Raw genomic sequence first — 23,378 nt, 5'->3', positions numbered from 1 at the left:
CGGAGACAGATGCTGGGAATTTTACCGGGTAAGCCACTGTCACGTGGCTATATACAGATGAATAGAAATGGGTTAAACTAAGATGTAAGAATTAACCAATAAGAAACTAGAGCTAATGGGCCAAGCAGTGATTTAATTAATACAGTTTCTGTGCGTTTATTTCGGGTGTAAGCTAGCCGGGTGGCTGGGACAAACAAGTGGTTCCTTGCAACAAAATGGTGTCCCAACGTGTGTCTGACCAAATCTACTTAAAAGCCTGAGAGAGCTTGGGGAGTTATTATAGACAGAAACCTCAGACAACAATGCTCCACATTTTTCTGTGCTCTTAAATTAAATTAAAAGATAGCTACAAAGCAAGAGGTAAGTTTCACCACGGCATTTCCACATACATGTGCTATGACACTTCATTCAAGTTTGCCCCTCTCCTACACTGCCCTCTCCATGTACTTCTTTTGGGCTGGCTCCCTCCTTCCGGATTCAGGACCATTTTTGGCTGGTGTGTATACATGGGCATCTTATAGTAATCAATTTTCACCTGGTTTTTCTCAAAGCAGGAATCCCAAGAGAGAGGTAAAAGCTCTGTGGTCTTTTCTACTGTGGCCTCGGAAGCCGTCTGCATCTCCTCCACCACGTTCAATTGTCTTCATGCAAGTAGTAGTGTGTTTAAGAACTTGAAACCATATTGTAAAACCACCACACTTACCCCATAGCAGCGATGTTTTATTGCTGCATTCCTCTGAGTATATGTGTGTGTGTGTGTGTGTGTTTGTGTTTGATGTATGTATGTGAGCCAAGGTGTGTGCATGCCACGGCACACATGTGGAGGGGAGAGAAGAATTTTGGGGAGTTGGTTCTCTCCTTCCAGTGGGTTCCAGAGACCAGGTCTTAAGGCTTGTTATTCTCTGAACCGTCCACTGGCCCAGTGCCCTTATTTAAGAGAAAAGGAAGCTGAGGCACAGAGGTTAAGTTCTCATCACCAGGCCATTAGAAGAGGAGGAATTTGATCCAGTCTACCCCCTGAGACTATGGCCTTAACCTAGTGGTTCTTAACCTCCCCAATGCTGAGACCCTTTATTACAATCCCTTATGTTGTGGTAACCCCAACCATAAAGTTATTTTCATTGCTATTTCATAACTGTATCTTTGCTATGGTTGTGAGTCGTACTGTAAGTATCTCATAGATATGCAGATGGTTTTAGGCAATCCCTGAGAAAGGGGTCACGACCCACAGGTTGAGAACCACAGCCTTAACCTTACAGTGCCTCTACAAAGAGATCTGTTCCTACCGTATTCAACTAAGCTGACGCACATACAATGAGTTCCTATTTATAACCGCTAGCTTGTAAACTCCCCTCGGCACATTCAAAACCACACAACAGAACATGGCCCTTGTCAGCTCTGCCTTCTGCATAGCTGCACTGATGGTTTTCCTTTCTTTCTTTCTTTCTTTCTTTCTTTCTTTCTTTCTTTCTTTCTTTCTTTCTTTCTTTCTTTCCTCCTTTCTTTTTCAGACCAGGTCTCACTGTGAGGCTCTGGCCTGGAACTCACCACATAGATCAGACTGGCCTGGAATTCTTTGAGCTTACAGAGATCTGCCTGCTCCTGCTTCCAGAATACTGGGACTAAAGGCCACTATGTGCAGCCCAACAGAGTTCTCTTTCCCTGGAATGCTGTCTTCCAGCCACTCATCTGTTTACAAGATTGCTCATCAGGTCTTTCAGAAAACCTCTGACTGGCCAGCTCTGGGGTGAGTGCACCTTGGACCTCACAGTGCTGGGTAGTTGTTGTCCTTATTATGCCTCACAAGGTGCCTTTTGTTCCCGCTGCCTCCCCAACTGGACTCCGAGGACGTGATCGTGTGCGTAGAAGCTGTGCTCGGAAAGAACGTTCTCCTGGCATGTCACTGCCTGCAAATTTCTCTCGACCCTCATATGCAGTTACCACACATTTCCCACACATAAATAGGAATGGAAATGGAGATCTGTACCCCAAATCTGTCGACAGGTATTGTGGCCGCATTCAAGTTCAATCACTACCTACCTGCTCTCACTGCTACTAGTCCATCCATCACATGTTTAGTTACCGTGACAATTCTTATCTTCCTCAATCACTGACTTGTACTTTTTATTTTTTAATATAGACAGACCATCTGCATTCCGAAAACAGGGTAGAGAGTTGAGTAAATATGACAACAGTTCTATTTTTCTATCCCCGCCGACACAGGCTGTTTCTTTCACGAACAGGATCCCTGACTTATGCAATTACTGTTACCACCGTGAGTCTTCCCGGTTTCTTCTCTCTCTGCCTCGACGTGCTCCGGGACTCAGGTTCGCGGGGTCTGCAGCCTAGGGCGCTTCGGAGCTTCAGCCAGGGCGGGCGCGGCCTGGCCCCGCCTCCTCATGCATATGTAGCACCCCAGCCCGGCAGCCCGGCCCCCAGACGGCCATTTGTAGCGGTGCTGGCGGCTGCGTTCGGCTTCGCTGCAGAAACGCGGAGAGGAGCGCGCTCCCTGGCCGCTGTGTCCCTTGCCCCGGCGCCTTCCCGGCTCCCCGGCGTCTCGGGCAACTCCCAGCCGTTCCGGGGAATTGCACTCCGCGGCCCTTCAGGCTACCCACGGGTCCTTCGCACCCTAACGCCTGTAGCCCAGCCGGCCGTACTCGTCCCCGGAGCCGGGCCTAGGGCGCGCGGCGGCCGGGCTGGGCTCGGGGCGTCCCGATGGCCGCGGCCGGCTGGCGCGACGGCTCCGGCCAGGAGAAGTACCGGCTCGTGGTGGTCGGCGGCGGCGGCGTGGGCAAGTCGGCGCTCACCATCCAGTTCATCCAGGTGCCTGGAGCGGGCCTGCGGGCTGGCGGCGACGGGGTGGCGCTACCTGTGGCCGTGGCGACCCCGCCCGGGGCGCGCGGGTGCGGGGCTCCGGCGCGTGCGGTGCGCGCGGGTGCGGTTTGCGCGGGGCCAGGGCGCGCGGCTGTGAGGGCAGGGCAGAAACAGTGAGGAGCCAGTGCTGCTCTCCTGCCCTGCGGCCACGGCGCCGCGCTGCTGCCCGCCAGGCGCCCGGCGCGGCGTCCGGGGACTCGGGCTTCTCAGGAATGTGGCCCGGAGGGCGGAGCTGGCCGGGTGGGAAGCGCAGTTCCACCTTATCGCTGCGGTCGGGGCGGGAGCTCGCGGGGAGCAGCCGCGCGGCGGAGCCGGGGCTTCCAGCCCCAGGGCCAGAGCGGGGACCCAGTGCCTGCCTCGGTGGCCGCGATAGCCCAGGCTACTTGGCTGCGGCTCCGCGCCGCCGGCTCCCAACAGTGTTTTCTCTTTGTGTGTGTTTGAGCTTCTCTTACAAGTAGTCTCTTAGGTGGTACGTCCGGGTAGGAGTGTTTGATCGTGCCCTAGGGAAATAATGGTTTCGAGGAAGTTAAAACTGTGCTTTGATAGGGGCGAGACCATTTCCTTGGAATTCCCGGTGCCTGCCTGCTTCGCGCTTGGGTGAAGTTTGGGTTGAACCCAGCTAGAAGTGTGAGTTCTGTATTGCAGCCCCCGCCCCCCGCCCCCCTCCCCCGCCTTTTTTCGTTGCTGGAGGAGAAAAGTCGAATTGTGTCAAAGAAAAGGGAGGTGAAATTCATCCTTAGACTTTATTCTTGGTTAAGAGGTCCGAGTGATTTTTTTCTTTTTTGTTTTTAAAAGCAACTGTAGATCTCTTTGCTTTTGTCATCCTGAAAGGCGTGGCATATGTTGGGAGAGCACAGGTACCCTGCTAAGTAACAAAGAAGGTATTTTTACTGTGTCAAAGAGTGCGGGTAACAAAATATCCCCCCCCCGTTTCATACATTTGTTAATAGGTAGAGTTGAATAGCTAATTTTGTTCTGTTATAAGCTGTAATGTTTATAGTGTCATTAAGATTCTCAGTACCATAACCTAAGTGTGGTTGTCAGCTTTCACATCGAGGGAAGGAAAATAATCGCTTCTGTGATAGTCCATGGAATTAAAATGTGTTGCTCAAACCTTTGTATTCCGAGAGAGTGTTTATGTCCTGAGCGGTGAGGTGACAGTATGGCTCGAGGTCGTGGTGGGGGTCAGGCCAATTGAGAAGTTGAGATTGCTTTAAGTTTACCCGACTTTAGTCAGGCTTTTTAGCGAGTTGCTATTTGCCTGGGGCCAAGAGAGCCTTCTGAGTGACTGACAAAGCAAAACAAGTCACAGCTAACTCTCTCTGACGGCTTTGGTTGGAGGGAGTCCAGAAGCCAGAGGACAATCCTGGGTTCCAGAACTCTTGCATATTATCGCTTAGAAGATTTAAATCGGAAGCATTTACGTTTTCTGAGGGAGGGACTATCTGACCATGATTGCTTCCACGGTATTTGAGAAATAGTGTTAGAAACTCTTACACTCCAGGTAATCACTGTTTCGTTGTGACCTTCGCAGTCCATTTGTTGACTACTCCCTCAGGGCTCTAAAGCGAGACCAGTGAGTAAAGACCTGTGTGGTGATGGTACAGATAAGGACCAGGAGTGAGCTTAGAATCCCAGACTTGAGCAGTCTGCCTTTTCTTTATCGGTTATTAAAATGACACCCAAAATATTCAGCCTTTTTTAAGTCTCAGTTTTCTTGTTAGTTAAATAGGTCTCCGTACACATCCTTTTTAACTTTTCCATTAGAAGGAAGATCTTAGCATCGTATTGAGCACGCAGAGTGTACTCTGTTGATAGTAGCCATTTCCGTAAGCGTGTGAGATGTTTAGATGCAAAGGGAATTCAGATTTGAAAAAGTCGACGTGGGAAGGCTTTTTAAAAAAATACACTGTGGGGGCTGGGGATGCTCAGTGGTTAAGAGCACTGGCTGCTCATAACCAAAGGACGTGGGTTCAATTCCCAGCACTCACATGGCAGTTCACCACTGTCTGTAACTCTAGGTCCAGGGGATCTGACACCCTCACACAAACATGCAGGAAAAACCCCAATGTACATTAAATAAATAAGTCTTTTTAAAAAATACTTCATGGGGCTGGGGATGTAGCTCAGTATAGAGTGGTTTGTCCTGCGTTGGGGAAGTCCTGCCTTTGATCCCTAGTACCTTGTGAGTGGGACCGTGATGAGGGTGGGGAGTCACAGGCCAGACTGGAAAGAGGAGACAGATGTGTGGGGAGCTGGGAGTGGGGGAGGCTCGTGTGACTTGGGGCTTTTGGTGCTCGTGAAACAGGAACATAGGCTCTGAGGTTGACTTGGTGAGGAGGAAGGAGGCCCAGCACCTGTGTGGAGACTCCGCCACTCTTCTGAGCAGTGATGTAAGTTACTTAACCTGTCTGTGCTTTGGCTTCCAGTCATCCCTAAACGGGGGTAATAAAGTTATACAGCCGTGAAAGTCAACTGAATTAGCATACCCAGGGTTTCGGACAATGTGCGGTTCATTGGAAGGCTACAGCCATTACTCTTTCAACCTTAGATTATGGATCTAAAGTCACAATTTATCATCTATATCTACACGCAGATAGACACACACCCATACCACACTCACAATCTTCCTCCCCCATAAAAGGGGCGTGCCTGTGTAGATGGCCTTCCAGTTTGCCTTGTTCTCTCCCCACTTCCAACTGTTCCCACCACCTACTTCACCAGCTGCTGGGGATCAAAACCAGGATCTTGACAGTGTTGTACCATTGGTCACATCCCTTTAAAACTTATTATTATTTTAATATTGAATCTTGCTCAGATTCGTAGGATAGTCTTGAGCTCTGTAGCCCAGGCTAGCCTTGAACTACTGATGCTGCTGCTTCAGCATCTCAGGTAACTAGGATTACAGGTCTGTATCCAGCCGGGCTGCTCAGACTTTTTACAAAAACATGGTACATTCCGTTGGTGACTAGAACACCTAAGTGGTGAGTAACCTCTGGTTAGGACATGATTTTGACATGGAGTGGAGGGCAGAGAGTTGGGTATCTGAGCTTCTTCTAGCCCAGGTAAGGGGGGGGTTCCTGTTCAACTCCCATCTTTCCTTTAGGGCTTTGAATTCATCTCTATAAAGCACCGAGTTTGGTTGAACAGATCTCTATCTCTTTGTAATTCTACGGTTCTTCTGTGTCCTGACTAGTTGGTGTCTTTGGTCTAGTTTCTTGGCTTTTCTAGGTCCCAATTTCCCATTTGACAAGGGAGCATAACAGAGTGCTTAGGGTTTTTGGAGTAAATAAAACACCAGCAAATCAAACCACTCAGCATAGCCATGACTGAGGAAGTCAGCGATCACCCTATTTGTGGCGATTCAGTATCTTGATGTTCTTCCAAAACAAAATACTAGTTTTTCCTTAATCCATAATGTAGTCCATTATTTTCAGTGTTCTCCGTTCCCACCTCCGCCCCATCCTCCCCCCTTTCCCATGAGGTACTTAGTCGATGAGTCTTGATTTCATTAGAGTTGGAGAAACTAGATTAATTTGGAACTGATTTTAAGAAATGACGGGACTGAGGCGTAGCTTAGTGCTAGTAGTGTTATTCTAGGGTCCAAGCCTGGTCTCCAGCAGCACAAACAAGCAAGGCTTTGCCTGTTGCCCCTCATACACCAACTGAAGAGAAAAGCAGAGAAAGTAAATTTACTGAATATGGCATTGGGAAGAAGAACAAATAAAAGGGACCAGTGATCCCCAAGTCTGTCTTTGGGGTACTGCCATGAGATTCGGGTTTAAATAGAAGGAAAGAGGCATGCGTAGCTACGAAGGCCTGGTTGGGATGTGGTCGTCAGTTCCAACCGTCCTTTCAGATGGTCTGACAATGTCGGAATCATGTGAAATCTCATCCTGGGCCGCACACTCCTCTTCTGACTGACACCACGCCTCCAGACTTTCTCTTCTCTCAACCTGAGATTCCCAGAGGAAGTTTTAATTCTTTGCGGTCCATTGTTTCAGTGAGTCGGATGGCACAAGTTGCTCTCTCTGCTGCCCTGTCAGGACAGTTAAAGCACATGTGCTCAGCATTTGCTAGGCCCCAGGTTCAGCTCCCAGTTGTAGAAAACAAAGAGAGGAACCAAAATAATTAAAGCTTTAAGTTTTGGAGCTTATGGTTTCTCTGGCAGCCCTGAGAAGAGATTGTTTATATTTTCATGGATCTAAAGACACAAAGTATCCTGGGATTGTTCTTTTAGCATCCTAACTTTATACTTACCTGTTTGTCAGCTGTATAGGGGTTAGGTGGCCTTTTTATATAGCTCAGGCTAGCTTGGACCTTAAGGTCCTCCTGCCTCAGCCTCATGAATGTTTGATTGCAGGTTTGTGCTCTGCTTCTGTTTCTCATCCTCCACTGTTAGTCTTGAGACATTGTTACCCTGACTTGAACATTGTTCCTAGACATTGCCTGTTGGGGAGTGCCTTTTCCATATCTTTTCTTGGGGCATGTATCCTAGGTATACTTCTGGAATCCTTTGTGTCAGCAGGTAGTTGATCCATGGGCCAAGGCTATACCTTTAACATCAGTGCTGTTCTGTTGCTGCATCTTAGAGACATGCTGTAGTTAGAAGTTAGCTACCAAAGAGCAGGTGAGGTGGCTCAGTGGGCAAAGCCCTGCCTCAAAGTTTAGTCTCTGGAAACCACATGATGGAAGGAGAGAACCAAACCTCATCTGTGTGTCTCTGTGTGCTAACTTGAATTTTTAGGCCTTTTTTCCCCTTCATTTTTAAAAGACAATCTCTATGTAGCTCTGGCTGTCCTGGAACTCACTCTGTAGACAAGGCTGGCTTTGAATTCACAGAGATCCCCCTGCCTCTGCCTCCTGAGTGCTGGGATTAAAGGTGTGCACCACTTCATCCAGACAACTTTTAAATTTTATTTAATTAACTATTTTGTGATAGGATCTTATACCCCAGGCTGGCCTGGAGTTTGCTGTGTGTTTGAGGATGATTTTGGCCTCCTGCTCTTCTTGTTTCTCCCTCTGGTGTGCACTGCCACCACAGAGTGGTTTTTTTTTCTTAGTGCCTGTACTGGGTGATTAGGGGACAATCGATGGGTATTTGATTATTTATGTGCTTACCTTTTGTCTCAATCTTAAGTCTAGAGGTTTAAAGATCCACTTTGAGCATCATGAAAACGCACATGCACAAGGCTGTGAGAGTATTGTAAATTACACAGATTAGAAGCCCACAAAGTAGAATAGCAGAATAAAATGTTGTGTTCCCCAGAAAAGCATACAGCTGTAAGGATGATTGAGAAAGGTCCCAGTGAACTGTGGAGTGTTTCCTCAAGATACGTTGGTTAATGAAAAAACTTAAGGGACAGCGTGATAGAGCACACCCTTAATCCTAGTGAGGCAGAGGCAGGTAGATCTCCGTGATTTGCAGGCTAGTCTGGTCTATATAGTGAGTTCTAGGCCAGCTAGGGCTACATAGGGAGACCATGCCTGTCTAAAGTTAAGGTTTATTGTATTGCTGTGAAGAGACGCCGTGACCATGGCAACTCTTATAATGGAAACATTTAATTGTGGGGGCTCACTTACAGTTTCAGAGGTTCAGTTCTTCATGGCAGGTCGCACGGCAGTATGCAGGCAGATGTGCCTGAGCTGAGAGTTCTACATCTTGATAGGCAGGCGACAGGAAGCCAACTAAAAGTCACACTGGGGGAAACTTGAGCAAAAGAGACCTCAAAGCCCTCCCCCACAGTAACACTCTTCCTCCAAAAAGGTCACACCTCCTAGTAATGCCACTCCCTTTGGGGGCCATTTTCTTTAGAGCACCACAATGTCTCCCTGTGCCCTTCTCCCTTCCCCAAATGACGAGGGGTTGGAGATGGCTCAGGGGTTAAGAGCACAGGCTGCTCTTTCCTAGACCTGGTTTCGAATCCTGGTATCTACGTGGTGGCTCACAACTGTCTGTAACTCTGACTGGCCCTTCTGGGTACTAGGCACACAAATGGTACACAGACACCTATACAGGAAAACACTCATACATATAGAAAAATAAAAATAAATTCAGCAGTAATGCCTGGGGTTGAGGAGGTGGCTCAGTAGGCAAAGCCCTTGCTGTGCAATGTGGGTCCGGAGTCCGGCTCTCAGGAACAGGCTGCTTAGCTAGACTGGCTGAGTCCCTGAGCTCTGGGCTCAAGGGAGAGCCCCTGCCACAAACTATAAGATGGAGAGAGACTAAGGAAGACACCCAACCTCAGCCTTTGGGCTCCACACACAGTTGTTAAACTTCCATACTCCTGTGCACCCCCGTGCATATACATACACTACATTCTCAACACATTTTTAAAATCTCCTGTTCTAGTGTACGGAAGGAGGGAGAACTCAGAAAATAAAGGTGTATTTGCGCATGGAGACAAAACCAAAACAGGACACAAGGATGCTTGAGAGATTGAAGGGACTGGTACCCAGAGAGGGAGTAGAAATGAAGTGGAAGTGGGTGGGAAGGGGACAGTGACCCTCTTGAGTACCGTTTTCTGACTTTTAGAACCGTGTTAATGTTTTAATCACTCGGTATATAAGTAGCGATGACAGCAAAGGGATGTCTTACAGTGGGGTACTGCCAGGTATGGGGGGTGCACTCCTGTGATCCCGAGCGTGGGAAGTAGAGTTAGGAGGGCCGGCTGTTTAAGGCCAGTGTGGGCTACGTGAGATCTTGTCCCAAGAAACGAAGATCAGAAGACGGGATATAGATAAACCTGTCAGGTGAACAGCAAACATATTGGAAGGACCAGGAGAAATGCTCCAGGTAACTTTTGAACCCAGTGTTCGGACTGTGTCCTCAGGATAGAAGAGAACATGAGGGAAATGCTGAGCTCTGGTGAGGGGCTCTCCCCTTCTCCCTCCGTCTTGCCCACCCTTCCTCACCCCTCCTTTCTTGTTCACATAGGCATTGGTTTACAGCTTGTGGCACTTTTGTATACAATATTAGCAAATATGCAAATGTATTTTGAAAAATAGGGGTCATTGTCTTACAGTTGGAGAGAGGGAGGCTGCACACTTGGGAAGGGCAAAGGTTAAAATGAACTCGGATGTTTGATTGACATTGAGGATACTGGCCTGAACTCACAGTTTGAAAAGTTTATAGACCCAGAAATGCCCGCATGCCTATCCCTTGAGCACACCCCAACGCATTTCCGGCTCCGCTGAGAGCTGCAGAAATGGTAGGACTTTGGAGGAACCTCTGATTCCAGGGCTGGGGTAGGAAAACACAAGATGAGCTTGGAATATCTTTCAGTCTAAGGAAGTCCTCAGGAAAAAACAAACAAAAACAAAACAAGAAAACGATGGGAATTTGTCAGAGAAAGTCAGAAGCCAGCCTGGGAGAGTTCCTCCGTGCTGAACTGGGGATGGTTTTATCACTAAGATAGACAAAGAATCTATGCAGTTAATCCCAGCACTGGGGGGAATTGCAGCAGGAGGATCATGAGTTTGAGGCCAACCTGGGTTACATGTCTCAAAAGAAAAGCACAAACTTGATCTGTGAGTACGTAATAGGTAAGTGACTGAGCAGAACTCTGACTAATGAATGAATGAACACACAGGAAGTAGCAGAACCAGAGAAAATGATGATTCAGCAATTGTAATGATTAAGCAAGAACCATAAATGGATGTTAAAACTAGTGAGTGGGTGGGTGTGGTAGGGCATGCTGGTGATCCCAGCAATGGGGAGGCTACACTCGGAGGATCCTGAGTCTTGGCTAGTGTGGGCTATGTAGGGAGAAAGTAGCTGGGTTTAACGTAGTCAACATGTATTTCTCTAACAGGAGGGACCTGGCTGACCTCACTTTGATATCAAGAATTGCTGGAACACCAGGGCATGCTAGGGAGGTGCCCTGCACAGAGTTAGACTCCCACAGTGAGCCCTCAAGGTATCCTAGGGAGGTGCCCTGCACAGAGTTAGACTCCCACAGTCAGCCCCCAGGGCATCCTAGGGAGGTGCCCTGCACAGAGTTAGACTCCCACAGTCAGCCCCCGGGGCATCCTAGGGAGGTGCCTTGCACAGAGTTAGACTCCGACAGTCAGCCCTGGTGAGCCCCCAGGGCATCCTCGCCAGAGTTAGACTCCTACAGTCAGCCCCGGGGCATCCTAGGGAGGTGCTCTGCACAGAGTTACACTAACTGGCACTAAGATGATATCACTAGGCATTGTCACCTCTCTGGGACTTAGGATGCTCCATATTGTTTGGTTATGCCAATGAAGTTCTAGTTAAAGAATAGCTGGGCACTAAACAAGATTGTGCCTAATACAACCTGACCACGCCATAAAGGGGGGGTCAATCTTTTCTCCTTAAAGACATCTTTTCTAAGTTTGTAGTGGATGTCTTGGGAGAGGAAGAATGGTAAGCGTAGGTTAGGCCAGTACATACTTTGGCCAAGTTGTTTATTCTAACGACTTCCCCTCTTTGTATCAAGTGTCTTTTGATGTGTAGATGGCTTTGCGTATTCTTTTTTTTTTCTACTGGGACTTAGCTTAAAATTATTTATTTTGGGCTGGAGAGATGGCTCAGCGGTTAAGAGCAGTGGCTGCTCTTCCAAAGGTCCTGAGTTCAATTCCCAGCAACCATATGGTGGCTCACAACCATCTGTAATGAGATTTGGTGCCCTCTTCTGGCATGCGGGCATACATGGAGGCAGAATGCTGTATACATAATAAATAAATCTTAAAAAAATTATTTATCTTCTTAAACGTGCTTAACCAGAAATAGAAATAATAGTATTGGAAATACTATTGAAATAGTTATGGAAAAATGAAAGTATTGAGCAGGGTTAACTTTTGTTTACGTGTGTGTGTGTTTGTGTGTGTGTACGTGTGTGTCATGGCATGCATTTGGAGGTGAGAGGTAATTTGTGGGAGTCAGTTCTTGCCTTCTACCATGTGTGCACCTTGTCATCAGGCATGGTGGCAAGTGCCTTTACCCATTGAGCCATCTCACTTGCCCATAGCAGGTTTATCTTTCTTTTTTCCTGAATTCATCCTTTCCTTTAAATGTACTCCTTATTTAAAACTGCCAAATGTGTGAAACTGCAGTATTCTAAGCACACTTCTTTGTCTTTTGTGTATTGTTGTAAGAATAATTAACCCTCAAAGAAGGACTTTGTCATTCAGGATTATTGCATTTGTTTTTCATTTCCATTCTGATTTCAGTGCTTACAAGCAATCCTCATGAACAACAAGCTTTCTCTCTCTCTCTCTCTCTCTCTCTCTCTCTATATATATATATATATATATATATATATATATTTTTTTTTTTTAATTTGTTTTTTTTTTTTGAGATAGGGTCTCACTTTGTAGTTCTGGCTGGCCAGTAACTTACTATGTTACTTGAACTAGAGTCCTCTTGACTCAGCCTCCTGAGTGCTGGGATTACAGGTGCGAGCCACTGTGCTGGCTAGTTTTATGTCAACTTGATAAAAGCTAGAGTCATTGGAGAGGAGGGAACTTCAACCGAGAAAGAACAGCCTCCTGGCTGTAGGCGAGCCTGTAGGGCATTTTCATAATTGATGGTTGATGAGGGAGGGCACCATGGCAGGTAGTCCTGGGTTCTGTAAGAAAGCAGGCTGAGCAAGTTAGGGGAGGAAAGTAGTAAACATCACCCTCCATGGCCTCTGCATCAGCTTCTGCCTCCAGGTTTCTGCCTGTCCGAGTTCCTGTATGTTCTACTGCCTTTAGTGATGGATACTAATTTGCAAGCGTAAGCCTAATAAACACTTTCTTCCCCAAGTTGCTTTGATCATGGTGTTTTATCACAGCAATAGTAACCCGAAGTATGGTGGAAATTGGTACCAGGAGTGGGGTATTGCTGTGACAGACTTGACCCTGTTGTTTTGGGGAGAATTGTGGATGGACTTTGGAACTTAGGGTGAGGAAAGCCGTTTAGTGTTCAAAGCTTGGTGAGCTTGGAAGAAACTAGTGCTGAGAGAGTTATAGACCAAGGAGGTCTGGCTTGTAGCGGTCCAGAGGGAAGTTTGAGAATTACTTAAAGACTATCAGGACCATTGCAGAGTTGCTATTTTGAATTATGATTCTGTGGTTCTGGTCAGCTGGGACTGAAGAATCAAGAGAGACCAACACCATTGAAATGAATGAAATGTTTGTGTTACTGGGACAATTGATGCTGGTTAGTTGGAGCTAAGGAATGATTAGTGATTAAGAAGAGACCAGGGTCACTGAGGTGAAATCTGGGAAGTGTTTCTTCCGAGTCAGCACACAGAAACCATGTTCCAGAGCTGTACCTGTGGCCAAGGTTGAACCTTGCTTTGGCAGCTGAACTTGGTAGTGTAAGCGTCACCCATGTGTTACTGGTTTTGAAGGCATGAAGTGGCCATGGGTTGCAACTGAGACTTGGCACTGTGAGAGGCCAGGAGAGGCCATTGGTTAGGGTTCAGCCTCAGTGGCAGGTGAAGGCCCAGGATTGAAGGGGTCATGCAGAGAAGTTGAGTTTTGGCACCATGAAGAGACCCTAAGAGAGACTGTTGGTGAAGGTGCAGCCCAGTTGTGGCAGAGACCCCAGTTTTGGAGATGCCAGTACCATGGGTGACCACCAGGAACAGTAGCAGCTGTGGAGTAGAGTCCACCCAAGCTTAGAGGACAGCCATGTTGCTGAGAGGGCCGAGCCAGAGAAGTGACTCAACCCTCTTGGAGGAGCCCAGATCATGAGCATATTGGGCATTGACATTTACAGAGTTGGTGTTTGTTTCGATTTGATCTGATTGTGACTGTGCCCTGGTTGAAATAAGAAAATATTTAACTTATCTTTGATCTTATAGGAGCTCATTCTTGAGAGATAGTAGATTTTCAAAGAGACTGGACTTTTTAACAAGAGACTGAATTATTAAATATTTGAACTTTTAAAGACTGGGACTTTTTAAGTTTGTAAAATGTTTTATATTTGTGGTCGTGGGGATGAACAAAAAAAGAAAGGTTGTGTCTCTGACAGGGATGTGTTTTTGTCTCAAGTTGACCAGGGGTTGGTTGGTGTGCTGGCTAGTTTTATGTCACCTTGACACAAGGTAGAGTCATTGGAGAGAAGGGCACCTCAACTGAGAAAATGGCTCCTTAAGATTTGGCTCGTAGGGCACTTTCTTTTTCTTTTTAATTTATTCTTATTTCATGTGCACTTGTGTTTGGCCTGCGTGTATGTCTGTCTGTGTGAGGGTGTCAGAAGCCCTGGAACTGGAGTTACAGACAGATGTGAGCTGCCTTGTGGGTGCTGGGAATTTGTTGAACCTATGTCCTCTGGAAGAGCAGTCAGTCAGTGCTCTTAACCACTGAGCCCTCTCCTCAGCCTCATACTGCATTTTGTTAAATAGTGATCGATGGTGGGGGGTGGGGTGGGGTGGGGATGTCCATCGATCCCCCTGGTGGTCCTGGCTTCTGTAAGAAAGCAAGCTGAATAGGCCGAAACGAGCAGGCCAGTAAGCAGCAGTCCTCCATGGCCTCTTTGTCAGCTCCTGCTTCCAGGTGCATGCCCTTTTTGAGTTCCTGTCCTGATTTCCTTCTACGTTGAACGGTGATGTGGAAGTGTAAGCTAAATAAACCCTTTTCCCCAAGTTGCGTTGGTTAATAATAACCCTAACCAGGACAGTCACCCAAATAATTTTCATTTTAAAACTGACATAAAGTTGTATATGTGTATATAACAGTGTTTGGAAGTGTTTGTGTACGTGTGCGCGCGTGTGCGTGTGTATTTGTAGAATGTCTCAGTAATCTTCTGTCATAGCCACTGTTTTATTGCTGCGAAGAGACAACATGACCAAGACAGCTTTTATTTTTTCCGAGACAAGGTTTCTCTGTGTAGCCTTTGCTGTCCTAGAACTTGCTCTGTAGACCAGGCTGTGCTGGGATTAAAGGTGTGCACCACTCAAGGCAACTCTTAAAAGAAAGCATTTAACTGCGTCCTGGCTTCCAGTTTCAGAGGGTGGCAGCAGGCAGTTGAGGTGCTGGAAAAGTAGCTGAGAGCTACATCCTGAGGGAGGGAGAGAGGGAGGAGAAGAGGGGGAGGGAGGGAAAGGGAGAGGGAGAGAGAGAGAAAGAGAACTGAACCTGCCTGCCCTCAGTGATACACTTTCTCCAATAAGGCCATTCCTCCTCATCCTAACTTTACAGCAACTTGGGACTAGACATTCAAATGTGTGAGCCTGTGGGGACCATTCTTATTCAAACCACCACAGTCCATTCAACATTTTTCAAGAGTGTAGTGTACTGAGGGTGGAGAGATGACTCCATCAAGAGCACTTGATGCTCTTGCAGAGGACCCTGGTTCCATCTCCAGAACTCACATGGGGAGGCTCACAACCACCTGTAACTCCAATTCCAGGGTTTCCAATGTCCTCTTCTGGCCTCTGTGGACATTGCATACTTATTGTGATGCTCATATAGAAGAATAGGCACACACTCATACTCATCAATAAGAATAAGGAGTATGTATGTTAATTATGGTTTTCCAATGGTTAGTTTTTTTGTTTTGTTTACTTTTCCCTCCTTCCACTCCCAGGACCTTGAATGTGATAAATAAGCATCGGTGAGTGACCTGTGTCTGTGACCTTTCTCTTCCATTCCAGCCACTCTTTATTCTTTTCTTTTCCTTTCCGTTTTTTTTGTTTGTTTTTTTTGTTTTTTGAGACTGAATTTCTCTGTATAACAGTTCTGGATGTCCAGGAACTTGCTTTGTAGCCCACACTGGCCTTGAACTCAGAGATCCTCCTGTCTCTGCCTGCCTCCCAAATCCTGGGATTAAAGATCCAAATGACACCACCGCCTGGCTACCACTCTGTATTCTTTTTCTTGGGGGGAATCATGCCTTAAATAACTCCCGGAGACTTTTAATGAGACTGTGTAAGGTTGCATTCACTTTGTGTGGTGATGGCAATTGGCGGAGGGCGGATGGATGAAAATGGTGAGAACTGTTTGCTGGTATCTGGCTCTGTCGGATTTCTCTCCGGCAGAAGTAACTTCTCCCTGTGTGCCTGACCCACTTCTCATTGGAGTGGAAACATTTCTCAGGATGCCACTAAAAGTTTCTTTGTTCCTAGCTTGCCTGGGGAAGTGCTGAAACACTCTCAGGCCTGGGAAGATTTTCTTCTCCATTTTTGTATTTATCTTTTCCTGTTAACTCTGAAATGCCAGGCTGTTCCTGCAGTGGCTGTGCAGTGTTTCTTCCATACTGTTCTACTCCGTTCGAGGAAAGTCTGTCAAATTTGCCTTTGTAGCAGACAGGATTTTCTGGATGTCTGGTGAAACTGTGTAAAACAGGACTAGGATCTTAGATAGCTCAGTCTGATTTAAATGTTGGCAATATTTTCTTAACATTGACACAAAATTGCTACTTTTCTAAATCTTCATATATTTAATGAAGCCATTTCTTCTAGGGTAATTAGTTACTCTTGCTTTTGCCTAGAAGAATACATATTTGTTTATGAAGAACCATTCTTGATGTTGGAAGTCAAGAACTGGCCCATGCTCAGAGATGCTCCTGCAGGGTTCTAAACCGTCCTTTGTTTTGATAAAGAAGGGCGAGTTGACCTTCAAGTTTTGTTTTGTTTTTTACTTTTTTAGATTGTCAATAAGATTTTGACTTGAGAAGTTCAGTGTGGTTGCTTAGCCTGGATTTTTGGCAGAGGCATTTTTGGAGAGAGGTTAGAAGCTTTTCAGGTTTCTTTTTGGCATCATGCTGGAATTGAAGCCAGGGACTTGCCCATGCCAGGCAAATGCTCTGCCACTTAGCCACAATGCCAGCCCAGCTTTCAAGTCTTTAAATCCTTTACTGTTCATCTTTCAACACTGGAGCAAGTAGAAAGAGGTTGGGGAGGTGTGTGTGTGTGCGCGCGCGCCCGTGCGTGCATGTATGTGTATGCCGTCACATTGAATATTGTTATCATTTTTCATGATTTCATATATAAACTTTTGTTGGTTTCATTATTCTACAATCAGGTAAATGTTCACCTGCTTCTCACTGTAGTTTTTTTTTTTTTAAGCTAACTGTATTTTTTCTTAGATTGTGTTTAGTACTTAATTCTTGGAACATTGTAATTTTAGTTTGGGTGTCCTCTTAATTTCGGATTTATTTATTTTTGAATTATGTGTAAGTGTGTGCATCTGTATATGGGCCTGTGCACAAGTGACAGCAAGTACCTGTGTCGGCTGGCTGAGGGTGTTGGATCCTCAGAGCCAGAGCAATGGAGAGTTGTGTGCTGCCACACATGGGGACTGGGGACAGAATTGGAGGTCTCCATAAGATCGATATATGCTCTGAATTGCTGAGTCATCTTGTCCCCAGCCCCTTAAATTTTAGAGAACTTATCCTGGAGAAAGTTGAGTACGTCCTTTTGATTGTAAAGGCCAAAGAAAAGGACCTATAAATTTTTTGTGTCTTAGAACTTGCTGGGATCAAGCTCAGGACTTTGCTCTGACATTGAGCTACATCCTTGGAGCCAGCATTAATGATGGGTTTTGTTGTTGAGCTCAGGTCTTGTTATTGGGTCAGCCAGTCTGACCTCTAGAGGATGATACGCCTGACTTAATCCTCCAGTAGCCAAGAGTGCAGTGCAGGCTTGTGCTGCTGTTCTCAGCAATTTTAAGAATTCTGTTATTTTCTTCTGTGTTCTGAGAGGGACTTGTACTCTGTAGCCTAGCCTGAAACCTGGTCTTGCTGCTTTCTCTTATTTCTCTGGCATTGAGGATGTCAGTGCAGACATGATTCTAGACATAGAGACTACTTCTTGGGAACTGAATCCTCCTGACTCGTGGTCTCGTGAAATTAAACAACAGGGCCTCAGTGCTGTTGTCTACACCAGACAGTTTATCCAGTTCATCTGGGATAAGCTGCTTGTGAGTCAGATTTAGGTGCTGGTTTAGCGGGGTACGCCTGGATGGCTTTGGACAAGTTTCTCCATCTCCACCTGGACTTCAGGGTTGACATATTTCGGCGCTATTCACCTTGACACCATTTTAGACCCTCTCTGTGCTGGCATAGAAACAACCATGTTCATTGACTACTTTGTCTTTATCTTTTGGATGTTTGGCATCATATTTGTATTTGTTTGTATGTTTTATTCTTCATAATTGGATTTTGAGAATCACAGACCTACCTTGGTTATACACAGCTAAGCACAGTGCCAAGTATGGGTTGATATTTATTAATTGTTAGCATTTGATTTTTTTTATGATTTGTTTATTCAGGTATTTTACATATATGAGTGCTGTTTCCATGCACACTAGAAGAGAGACTCAGAGTCCCATCACATATGGTTGTGAGCCACCATGTGGTTGCTGGGAGTTGAACTCAGAACCTCTGGAAGAGCAGTTAAGTGCTCTTAACTGCCAAGCCATCTCTCCAGCTGCTAGCATTTGGTCTTGAATAAAACTTAATTGGAAATCAAAGTGATCTTAGGGGCAGGCATGATGGTCCACACTTGTATCTAGTATTGGGGAGGTAGAGGCTGGAGGATTGAGTACAAGGTCACTCTTGGCTGTGTGGTGAGTTTGAGTCCAGCCTGGGCTGTTTGTAACTCTTTTAAAACAAGGTTTTAGGGCTGGGCGATGGTGGCGCACGCCTTTAATCCCAGCACTCAGGAGGCAGAGGCAGGCGGATCTCTGTGAGTTCGAGACCAGCCTGGTCTGCAGAGCTAGTTCCAGGACAGGCTCCAAAGCCACAGAGAAACCCTGTCTCGAAAAACCAAAAAAGAAAAAAAAAAACAAAAACAAAAAACAAAAAAAAAAAAAAACCAAGGTCTTAGGAAGAAATGCATTGTGCCTATTTCTGTCGGCATAGCAGCTGGTACTGCAGAGGGCCAAGAGCCAGCTCTCATTTGGGTTTCAGAGTTTCTCTGTAATGACAAGATCATATATAATGCATGCAGGTTTGAATCTTGAGTTTTAGTTTCAGCAGGAGTAGGGAGATGGCCAAGTGTTTGCCGTACATGCATGAAGTTTGGATCCCCAGAACCCACATAAAAGCCAGACACACTAGCGTGTACCTTTAACCTCCTTGCTGGGGAGCAGAGATGGCAGATCCCAGGACTTGCTGGCCAGCTAGGTAGCCAAAAGGGCAAGCTCCAGGTTCAGTGAGAGATACCGTCTCAAAAAATGTGTCATCAAAATGGCTCTGCTGTCAGTGTGCCTGCTGTCCAGCCTGGTGAGATCTGAGTTCAATCCGGGACCCATATGATAGACAGACAGAGAGGACCATAAGTTGGCCTCTGACCTCCAGACAAGCGACAAGCTCTGTGCATGTGCGCTCTCTCTCTCTCTCTCTCTCTCTCTCTCTCTCTCTCTCTCTCTCTCTCTCTCTCTCTCTCTCTCTCTCTCTCTCACACACACACACACACACACACACACACACACAGTACGATAGTTGATCCACACATATTCTTTATCCAAAATGGTCTTTGGACAAGGTAGTCTTATTTCAATTTCTCTGGAAATTCTGACTTGAAAAGCTGCTACTTGTGTCTTATTTCTTGGCAGGTTTTTCTCCTGATGCCTTGTCTTTAGTTACGCCATGCCATGTGGTTGAGATGAGAAGAGTCAGCAGTTTGCTAGCTGGAAGGAAAGGCGTGGTAAGCAGGCAGTCAAGTCCGACTGCAAGGGAGATTTGTGATAGGGAAGAAATTATGTTGGAAAGACATGGCTATGAAATTTGTGATTTCAGGTCATTTGCTTCTGAATTTAAGACAAGCCAGCTAGCTAAGGTAGGGGTTTGCCTTAAGCTCTATGCGCCCATTTCTGTCCACGGACACACAGGCATGCATGTCTTCAACTCATCAACTCAGTTCCAGTGGGTTTAAACTTAGAGGGGGTGACACTTGCTGTGACCCCAGCTGAGGTGGAACGATCACCACGAGCTTGAGACTATCCTGGGCTACATAAATGAGACTCTGTAAGTTAGAGAGACGTTTGTGGGGTTTCGGAATAAAGGAAATGGAAATAGATTTTAAAACAAAGGTTTAAGTCTGTAATTGCCTAATGAGTTTTGATGTTTAGATAGCTTTATAATGTATCCCAACCATGTATTAATTATTTCAGGAAATATGCTGACATGTTCGTGCCAACAATTTGATTTAATGAACTGTTTTTTAAATTAGCAACCCATTTACTATTTAATGTGAAAACATTTTTCTTGTAACTACTTCTATGTTTATGCAGAAGCCCTTTTCATTCATAAAAAGGGTGTGAGTAGTGGGGGTTGAGTCTTGGGGTTCCTTACCGTTGTGGAGTCTGGGAGGTTCTGTGACCTTTAATTAATTCATTAATGGAAACAGTTTCTTTATTCGTGAGATTGGGTCTCCTGAAGCTGCTTTTGGACCCTAGCCTCAAGTCGTCCTGTCTCAGCCTCCTGAGCAGCTGGGACTCCAGGCACGACACCGCACATTGTTTGAGTAGGTGTGGAAACAGTGCAGAGGGAGTCTCCGTTTCCAGTTTTAACCGGTGCAGGCACCAACTCTTTTATTTTCCCCTCCCTATCCTTGCTGTGTGCGCTGCGCCAGCCGAGCTGAGGCATCTCGGTGGCAGCCAGGGTTTCAGGAAGCAGGCATTAGTCAGATGAAGTTGTCTGACACGGGTTACTTGAGTTTGTGGTTTTGGATGAGCAGTGTGTGGCGCACAGCTGCTGCTCAACAGCTTCGTTCCAGCTGTCCTGCTTGCCTGTCACAAAATACCCCACATTCCTTTTTTTAACCTCTTGTCGTATTCGAGACTATTACTTAAGTGGGTCCTCGTGATCATTGCTTTGGGCAACTTTTCCACTAATCACCATTTGCTTAGAATGATGCCAGCATGGATTGTGTAACTGATTTAAGCCTTGCGGTCTTGGTAATTTGGGGCTGTGAGTTAATGTTACAGTTGTGAAATATGGATCTAAAACAGTTAGGTGATTGACGTGAAAGGGCACCTAAGTCTGATGATGTCTCAAGCGAGTAGCTGGTATCTGGGTAATGAACCTGGATCTACTGATTTCTTATTTTAATCTTGTGTTTGTATGAGTAGGTTTGAATAGAATTGTAAATTTAAAAGCCACTTAGTACTATATTATGTGGTGACTAGGTCTCTCACAATGTAGCCCTGGCTGGCCTGCAACTTGCTAAGTTAGACAGGCTGGCATGGGACTCTTGTGCTTACGCCTGCCTCTTCCTCCTGAGTGCTGGGATTAAAGGTGTGTGTCACCAAGCCTGGCTGCTTGTAGGATTCTGTGTCAGGCACCGTGCTAAATGTTACACGAGTTAACTTACTTAATGTCTGATTACGTTAGTGTTTCTGTTCACAGATGTGTAAACCCAGACTCAGTTGTTCAGTACGTTCTCAAAACCCACAGTGGTGACAGATTTGATTTGAATTCACATTTTCTGATTATCAAGCCAGTGTGGATTGGCTAACTAACCCTGACGTTTCCACACCACTGCAGATGCTCTTCTCTCTCTCTCTTTTTTTTTCAGAATGGGCGCAGGCTAATTTGAATGCAGAGCTGGGTTGAATGGGAAGCACAGCACAGTGTTCAGCATCCCTCTTGCTTTCTCTGTCCTTCTGCTCCTTGATCTGTGACCCGTTTCTGCTGTTTCTATAGATGATTCTCAGGCCACTCTCCTTTCCCAACTGGGCAGTCATCAAAGCCAGCCTGTCTCAAGCCTCTGCCTCACACCTAGGGGAATGCCGGCTCTCACAGTGGATTTGCTACCAGCCTGTGTATTCTCTCTTCCTTTTCTTCATGCCTTCTAGTGTGTTTAAACGCTCATTCTGTTGTTATTATTATTTTCATTTATTATTTGGTTGAGACAGGATCTCTATTATGAAGCTCTAGCTGTCCCAGAACTTGCTTTGTAGACCAGTCTGGATTTGAATTCACATGCATTCACCTGCCTCTGCCTCATGCTGGGATTAATGGTGTGCACCGCGATGCTGGCTTTAAACTCTCATTTGTAGAAAGGTTTCAGCTAGCACGGTCATATACAAAACCCTTGTGGAGCTGATTGTTTACTGTCTTCATTTGCCCTGTTATTTCCAAGAATTCAAGTCATCCCTCTGGCTCAGTTTTTATCTGAACACACCTTTCTTGAGTGAGCATTTAGATCAGGCCTTGCCCTTTCCAGCTGCTTCCATAGTATCTTGGGGACTTTTTGTTTGTATGCTTAGATTTTTTTTTGAGACTTTTTTCTGTATTTGTTGTGCTGAGGTACAACCCAGAACTTTGCCTGTATAGCAAGCACCTATGTGGTCACTGTGCTGTACCCCAATCTTTCTGAGCATTTGGGGAGTTCAGTTGCAGAAGCCCCCACTTAAGTGTTTGTCATCTAAAGGCGCACACACCACACCATTGTCATAAAAACCAGGAAATCACAGTCAGACTTAATTTAGTTTACCTTCGTCTGACATCCTTTGTAGGAAAAAGAAAATGATTCTGGCCCCGAATTCAGCCAGGACTGCATGTCGCTTTGATCTTGTCATGTATTTTTAGACTTCCAGTTATTTGCAGGAGATCCTACGTTTTGGATTTGTGGGATAGGTACTGACCAGAATTAAATGGTGTGCTTTGGGCATTGTTCTCACACAACGCTGCTGAGCCTTTCTCCAGCACATCATAGGGAAGAGGCATGTGTTGTCTGCTTGTCCCCTTATTGGTGGCAGGAGACCTATGCATAGCTAAACACCGAGACATACTGTTGTTGCCTTTGTTTAAGCAGACAGCCATGTGGTTGGGATATGGAGACCAGTTCAATGACTGATTTTATTTCAGCCTTTGGGTTGTGTCTCTTTTCCTTTCTGATACCCACCCCCTTCTTATAAATAACCCTTCTGCGTCTGCTTTGCACTTTGTGGCATATTTTTTCATGTCTTCATAATTTTCAGGCCTAAACGAGTAATTACAGTTTAAAAATCTTTAATTGTTTTTAGTTATGTGTTTGCATGTGGGTCTGTGCATGTGAGTTCTGTTGTCTATGGAGGCCAGAGGTGTCAGATCCCTGTGGGAGCCAGATCTAGACAGTTGTGAGCTGCCTGGTGTGAGCGCTGGGACCCTAACCCAGGTCCTCTGTCAGAGCAGCATGCCCTCTTTCGCCCTGAGTCCTCTCTGCATCCCGAGGACCCTGCTTCCTGGTGAACCCGAGAGGAGCACTGATGGTTGCTCGAGGGAGCACACATGAGGGCCCTGTGTATTCTTTCTTCTAGCTCTGGTAACCATGGCTACCAATAAAGCTGCCATAGAGCCAGATCTTCTCTGAAATGTAGCCTGGGAAAACCGAGCCCTCCATCCTGGGAACTCCAGGGCTGTGTCAGTGCACGAGAGGCACATACCAGGTTCTGGATATTGGTCACATCTTGGCTGGGTGGGGGAGATGACTATAGAGGGGAACACCAGAGTCTCCCGTCGTCAATAGTTTGGTGGTAAGTGTGCGTGTCCGCCTTTTTTCCTTTATAACATCTTCTGAGTTACAGTTATGGTTATAGTTAGTTATAGCTAAAGAACA

The 23,378-nt window shown here is 46.0% G+C and overlaps 1 protein-coding gene across 1 annotated transcript in view; it reads left to right on the top strand.

Moving 5' to 3' along the window:
* The first annotated feature begins 2,568 nt into the window (after positions 1-2,568).
* Positions 2,569-23,378, top strand: part of Rras2 (RAS related 2) — a 71,518-nt gene continuing 50,708 nt past the window's right edge. Inside the window, exon 1 of the mRNA XM_075971949.1 lies at positions 2,569-2,823. Coding sequence (XP_075828064.1) covers positions 2,716-2,823 — 108 coding nt within the window. The 5' untranslated portion in view covers positions 2,569-2,715. The remainder of the gene's footprint in view (positions 2,824-23,378) is intronic.

Source organism: Microtus pennsylvanicus, chromosome 5 (genome assembly GCF_037038515.1).
Source record: "Microtus pennsylvanicus isolate mMicPen1 chromosome 5, mMicPen1.hap1, whole genome shotgun sequence".
Lineage (NCBI taxonomy): Eukaryota > Metazoa > Chordata > Mammalia > Rodentia > Cricetidae > Microtus > Microtus pennsylvanicus.
This window is presented reverse-complemented; position numbering and strand designations above follow the sequence as displayed.